The sequence below is a fragment of the Ips typographus genome, linkage group LG11 (assembly GCF_016097725.1).
Source record: "Ips typographus isolate SLU linkage group LG11, UJ_Ityp_2.0, whole genome shotgun sequence".
Lineage (NCBI taxonomy): Eukaryota > Metazoa > Arthropoda > Insecta > Coleoptera > Curculionidae > Ips > Ips typographus.
The window spans coordinates 9818966-9824692 of NC_138432.1; the positions used below are offsets into that span (position 1 = coordinate 9818966).

The 5727-nt window shown below is 37.5% G+C and overlaps 2 protein-coding genes across 4 annotated transcripts; both read left to right on the forward strand.

The window, feature by feature from the left end:
* Positions 1 to 870: 870 nt before the first annotated feature.
* LOC145735085 (putative inorganic phosphate cotransporter) lies at positions 871 to 3070 on the forward strand. The gene is made up of 8 exons (XM_081988810.1): positions 871 to 1032; positions 1086 to 1225; positions 1283 to 1598; positions 1651 to 1871; positions 1923 to 2072; positions 2128 to 2260; positions 2314 to 2558; positions 2610 to 3070. The coding sequence occupies exons 1-8, from the start codon at positions 921 to 923 to the stop codon at positions 2748 to 2750; spliced, it is 1458 nt and encodes a 485-aa protein (XP_081844936.1). The 5' UTR covers positions 871 to 920; the 3' UTR covers positions 2751 to 3070.
* A 301-nt stretch (positions 3071 to 3371) lies between these two features.
* Positions 3372 to 5287, forward strand: LOC145735084 (putative inorganic phosphate cotransporter). 3 transcript variants are annotated; one of them, XM_081988808.1, is made up of 7 exons: positions 3372 to 3518; positions 3568 to 3707; positions 3762 to 4349; positions 4406 to 4555; positions 4611 to 4988; positions 5039 to 5189; positions 5251 to 5287. In XM_081988808.1, exons 1-6 carry the CDS (start codon positions 3452 to 3454, stop codon positions 5186 to 5188), a joined length of 1473 nt encoding a protein of 490 aa, XP_081844934.1. In that variant the 5' UTR covers positions 3372 to 3451; the 3' UTR covers position 5189; positions 5251 to 5287. The 3 variants fall into 3 exon arrangements, with proteins under 3 accessions (XP_081844934.1, XP_081844935.1, XP_081844933.1); XM_081988809.1 differs by having other exon boundaries at positions 3762 to 4074; positions 4129 to 4349; positions 5039 to 5287; XM_081988807.1 differs by having other exon boundaries at positions 5039 to 5287.
* Positions 5288 to 5727: the final 440 nt, after the last annotated feature.

The following is a 5727-nucleotide window of genomic DNA, read 5'->3' on the forward strand; positions in this document are numbered from 1 at the left end:
GCCTTCACTATCTGTGCCATACCAGTTTTTTGTCCTCATTTTTACTGTATGCTTTTAAGGTGTTTCTTCGTTAATTTTCGTTCAAAGTAGCTTTGAGATAAGAAGGGTGCAGTTTGATCGGGAGCCGAAGTAATTAGTATCTTTTGATAAAGCTACAAATACAGGTTTTTAATAATTGTATAACACCAAAATGTGTTTGGCAAAAGTGTTACCAAAGGTTTGTCCAACTTGACTTTCCATCCAAACCCAAATTTAAATTACTAAATTAGCTCAAAACTGACCACCAAAGCATTGGTAGGCCCCAGAGACGATGGCGAGACGATATCCAGAATGTTGCAGGAAGAAATAGGACCAGGACTGCAAGAAATAGAAAGGCGTGGAGGGATTTGGAAGAAGCCTACATCCAGGAGTGTAGAGAAGCTGAAAACTCCTAATTTTTGATCTCCAGAACGCCACTGAATACCTTCTAGATCTAATCCTAATCGCTGATAAGATTAAGTAAATATAAAATTACTTTGAGCATAGCAATAAAAAAAAACTTGGCACTGATTAATTAATTTGAAACTCATAATTTCAAAATGATTACCAAATTTGTTTTGCACAAAAACGTGTCAGCAAAATTGTTGCCAAATCACCCTAAATATTTGGTCAACCTTGCCTAGAAGCCAAGCTGCACAAAATATGAGTTCGCAATAATTTAATTAAGGGTCGTGATAGGTTGAAACAATGGGTATAGACGAACGTAATTATTTAAATATTTATAGCCTAGAAGCTCAACATTTCAGTAGCGACATTTTACAGTTTAGTAGAGAGTGAAAGCACCTGGACTAGTTATTAGTAAAAGACAATATTAACTTAAGTAGAGCACGCTTCGTTACGCAGATAAGAGACGATATTCTTAATAAAAAGGAGGAATTTATATGATATGGTGCTTTTTTCCAAACAGTATGACCAAGAATAACGACGCGAGAGACCATATAGCCTACTCCAGTGTTGAAAAGGCACAAGATGTCCAGACCACTCTTGGCCCTGGTAAATCCCTAATTTTAAGTTTAAGTAACCCCATCAAAAAATACAAATTTCAGCACCAACAATTGGAAAACGCCACTTACAATGTTTCTTATACTTTCTAATTATGTTAATTGCTTATGGGTTTCGAGTGAACCTTTCTGTAGCTATAGTAGCTATGACTGACACCACACCCAATAATAACACTGACATCCCGGTAAGTATTTTCAAATGAAAAACACACAAAAAGGTGATTTTTACATTTCTTTGACAGACTTATCCGCATTGGACTCAAAAAGGTGCCATCTTGTCTGCGTTTTTCTGGGGCTACATTTGGCCCCAAATTCTGGCAGGTTACGTGGCAAATCGTTTTGGCGCCAAATGGTTCCTGGTCGCCACCATGGCCACCCAAAGCAGCATAGGCTTCTGCACTCCATATTTGGCTAGTTACTTTGGGGAGAAAGGCGTTATGATTGGGAGAGTTATTCAAGGGTTCTGTCAAGGGTTTTTGTTTCCCAGTATAACCCATTTACTCAGTCAATGGGTGCCACACGAGGAACGGGCTAGAATGACTAGCTTTACTTATGGAGGTACAATCCTACATTTTCCTGTTGCAGTTTAGCTAATTTTGAGTTTTGATAGCTGTACCATTTGGTACTGTAGTGGCTATGTTAGTCTCTGGTGCCTTGGCAGCTACTAAATACGGTTGGCCTATGATTTTCTACGTATATGGGTCGTGTGGTGTCTTAGTTAGTATCTTATTTGCCGTATTGGGGCACAACAGTCCTGCTGTTGATCCTAGTATAAGTGAGGCTGAGAGATACTATATTGAAAATAGTCTTGGTCATACTAAGAAAAAGCATGTAAGAATGTGTTTTTTTTTCTAAATCTAAGTAAAACCAAATGGGTTTTAGTCTCACAAAGTACCATACAAAGCTATAGCAACCTCGGTCCCAGTATGGGCACTTCTGATTTGCCAGTGTGGGAATATATTCGGATTCTGGATTCTACTCACACAAATCCCAACTTACATGAAGTTTGTTCTAAACTTCAATATTAAATCTGTATGTTTTGTTAAATAGTTCTGTTATTTTTACTATTTTTTTTTTTAAATTGTAGAACAGTTTACTTTCATCCTTGCCTTATATCACTCTATTCGTTTTGAGTCTACCTGTGAGCTACGTTTCAGACTTTATCATTAACAAAGGTTACCTCAAGCAAAGCACTTCCAGGAAAGTTTTCAACACTATTGGTAAGTTGTTCACACATTTAAAATATCTAAATCAACACTTGGTATTTCAATAGGTGTTTTAATACCCTGCATTGCTTTAATAATGATGGGTTACATCAAATCTAACGAACAAACTAAAGCAGTTTGGTTACTAATCGTTGCAGTTGGTTTAAGTGCAATCAGTGGGTGTGGATGGAGTTTAAACCATATGGATTTGTCTCCGAACCATGCAGGTACCTTAATGGGAATTTGCAACGGTTTATCGAATATACTAGCTGCGTTTGCACCCTTATCTGTCCAATTTCTAGTCAAGGATGAGGTGGGTTTACCCATACAGTTTAAATAGTTTCAATCCAAAATTTTTTTTTAGACTGATCCTGCACAGTGGAGGATTATATTCTTCCTAGCAGCTGGAGTTCAAATTGTATGTGGAATGATTTTTAACATTTTCGGAAAGGCTGAAGTGCAACCATGGAATGACGATCCGGAAGAAGATATAGAGAAAAAATAACAAATTTCAAATTTACCTTACAGTCTGTGATAAAGTAGTAATTCAATTTGGTTTTTTGACAAAATTAAAAAACTTTGAGTAAATTTTCCTTAATTAATGTAGCCAATGACCTTGTTTAACTTAAGCCAATGATAATGACGCAAACATTTGAAGAAAACAATGGTAAGAAGGATTATAATGACAAACCTTTAATAACTCGTTTGTTATGTTGTTGGCAAAGTGAAATTTTACCTAAAAATGTCTAGTCATTTGAATTATAAGTGAAATTTCCGTCAAACACAGAATAACAGTAGAGGTAGTTAATAAATTATTAACTTGTATGTGATAGTTTTACTAATTCCTTTAAAAGAAGGTGTTGATATTTTAAGGAGCCAAAACAATTAAACCCAACTACATTTTATCAGGTTTTCTGATACTTTTACCACTTTCATGTCAACAAAATACAAGATATTGTCCTTTTGTGCCATTTAGTTAATGTGGTCCTAGATAAATTTAGTAGAATTTAGAGCGGAAAAAAAACAATTAGTAGGGTAGCTGGTCGATTAACCCTTTCCTTGGCACCAGGTCATTTACGTTTATTTTGAATTTATCTTATTACAAAAATCCTTATATTACAACTCACAATTGATAAGATCTAATCATTTACATTGTTTCCATAAATACTACAAAACCGTTGCAGAACATGCATTAAGTAACCGAAAATGGCTTCCAACACTGAAAGGGCTGATATTATTTACAGTCCTGTTGATGGTAAAAATGAAGGAAAATGTAAGTCAGCGATTCTCAAACTAACACAACTGTATCCAAGAAATTTTAGTGCCACTGGTTGGAGTACGTCACTGGCAAGTTTTGCTGCTCTTTATTATGGTTTTCACGGCGTTTGGATTTAGAGTTATCCTTTCAGTGGCCATTGTTGCCATGACAGATCCTCATGCGAGTTCTAATCCCGATATTCCTGTAAGTATTTGTTTGTCATGAAAACTTAAAGTTGCGGTACCATTTTGGTCTCAGACGTATAACTGGAAAGATAAAGGTACCATCCTGTCAGCCTTTTTTTGGGGCTATATTCTACCTCAAATCTTGGCTGGGTACATAGCCAATCGGTTTGGTGCTAAATGGTTCCTGGTGACTGCCATGTCACTGCAAAGTTTGCTTGCAGCTTTAACACCCATCACTGCCGCCCATTTTGGTGTAGCTGGTATGTGTGTAAATAGAGCCCTTCAAGGGCTTTGTCAAGGGTTCATTTATCCTTCAGTCACCCATCAGTTGAGTCAGTGGGTACCTCAGGAAGAAAGAAGCAGGCTTGGAGCTTTTGTTTTTGGTTGTAAGTTGGTTTTAGTTGGTTTTGATAAGAATTTGGAAGAAAAGAAAATTTTAGCTGGGCCCTTAGGGACTGTAGTGGCCATGTTGGTTGCTGGAGTCATTTCAGCTAGTTGGTATGGGTGGCCCTTAGTTTTTTACATTTATGGAGGTATTGGAGTGAGTTGGGCGGTACTATTTACGATCTGGGGGCACAACAGTCCGGCTGTACACCCTCGGATCACTTTGGAAGAGAAGAGGTACATTGAGGAAAGTTTAGGTCACTCAGACGAAAAACCTGTAAGTTGCCTAATCCTAGATTCGTAGGTTGCTGGATAATTTAAGCTTACTTGTAGATGCACAAAGTGCCATGGGTGGAAATTCTCAAATCAGTACCAGTCTGGGCGGTGTTTATCGTACAAAATGGCTCAAGTTTCTCATTTTGGACCTTACTAACCCAAATTCCTAGTTATATGAACCACGTCATGAAATTCAACATTAAAGACGTACGTTTCGATAACTTTGAGCAAAGCATTAACTACATAACTGATTCAATCACAGAACAGCCTTTTGTCTGCCCTACCATACTTTACTTTATGGTTGCTATCATTTGTGTTTGGCTACATTTCTGACCTAATCATCAACAAGAAACTAGTAACCATAGGAACAGCAAGGAAAATCTTTAATTCAATGGGTCTACTAGTACCAGCAGTCACTTTAGTAATATTAGGCTATACCGACCCAACCCAAACCACCAAAGCCGTGGTTCTTCTGGTAGTTTCAGTGGCTTTTAACGCAGCCTGCATGTGCGGATTTGCTCTGAACCACATGGATCTGTCCCCAAATCATGCAGGCACCTTGATGGGCCTGACGAATGGTTTCTCGCATTGCACAGCCATTTTGGCACCCATTGTTGTGCAGGTTCTCGTAACTGATGAAGTATGTTTTTTTATGGAAACTGGGAAAAAATTTGAATTGTTTTTTTTTAGAGTGATCCAGTACAATGGAGGGTGGTGTTCTTTATTACGTCAGGTGTGACCAGTGTGGTGGCGTTGGTGTTTATTATTTTTGGTTCTGGGGAAGTACAACCCTGGAATGAAGAATCAGGAAAAACAGAGGAAGAAAAGGGTTCTGAGTAATGTAAGTTAAAGTAGTATAAAAAGTGTTGTTACAATACCTAATAGGAATAAAACTATTTCAGTATATTCAAGTTGACAATCAAAATTTAACCGATCCTAGATTCTTGTCTTATTCTGAATATATTTTTCATCTTTCTGTATACTAGCACTGAATCTGAATTTGAATCGAAAATATGAAATCGAGCTTTTAGTATAAAAACATATTACTACAATAACCCTTAGATCGGGATTATCATCTACCGGAAAAAGGGTTTTCAGTCGTAAATCCGACAATGGCCCTTTGTGGTCTCCATCCCTAAAAGCGACACTATCGCTCATGAGACATCTCATATTCTATCGGGACATATCTAGCATATATGAATGAAAAATGAGCATAAAAGAATTTCTTACGCTTCTCTAGATTCCCCATGATACTTAAGCGAAAAAAGTACGGATTATTGAAAAGGGTTAGTACGGGGGTTGACCGGTTTATTTGCGTGACTTGTCAAAGGGTGCCGCCTTTTCGACGGTGGTTTTGTGTTTCTTCCATTGTTGTGTAC

Excerpts from the sequence above, each read along its gene's own strand:
- LOC145735085 (XM_081988810.1), top strand. The coding sequence starts at position 921 with ATGATATGGTGCTTTTTTCCAAACAGTATGACCAAGAATAACGACGCG. Across the intron at positions 1,599-1,650 it reads GACTAGCTTTACTTATGGAG|CTGTACCATTTGGTACTGTA; the intron begins GTACAATCCTAC and ends GAGTTTTGATAG. Across the intron at positions 2,559-2,609 it reads AATTTCTAGTCAAGGATGAG|ACTGATCCTGCACAGTGGAG; the intron begins GTGGGTTTACCC and ends ATTTTTTTTTAG.
- LOC145735084 (XM_081988807.1), top strand. The coding sequence starts at position 3,452 with ATGGCTTCCAACACTGAAAGGGCTGATATTATTTACAGTCCTGTTGAT. Across the intron at positions 4,350-4,405 it reads GTCACTCAGACGAAAAACCT|ATGCACAAAGTGCCATGGGT; the intron begins GTAAGTTGCCTA and ends GCTTACTTGTAG. Across the intron at positions 4,556-4,610 it reads TGAAATTCAACATTAAAGAC|AACAGCCTTTTGTCTGCCCT; the intron begins GTACGTTTCGAT and ends ATTCAATCACAG.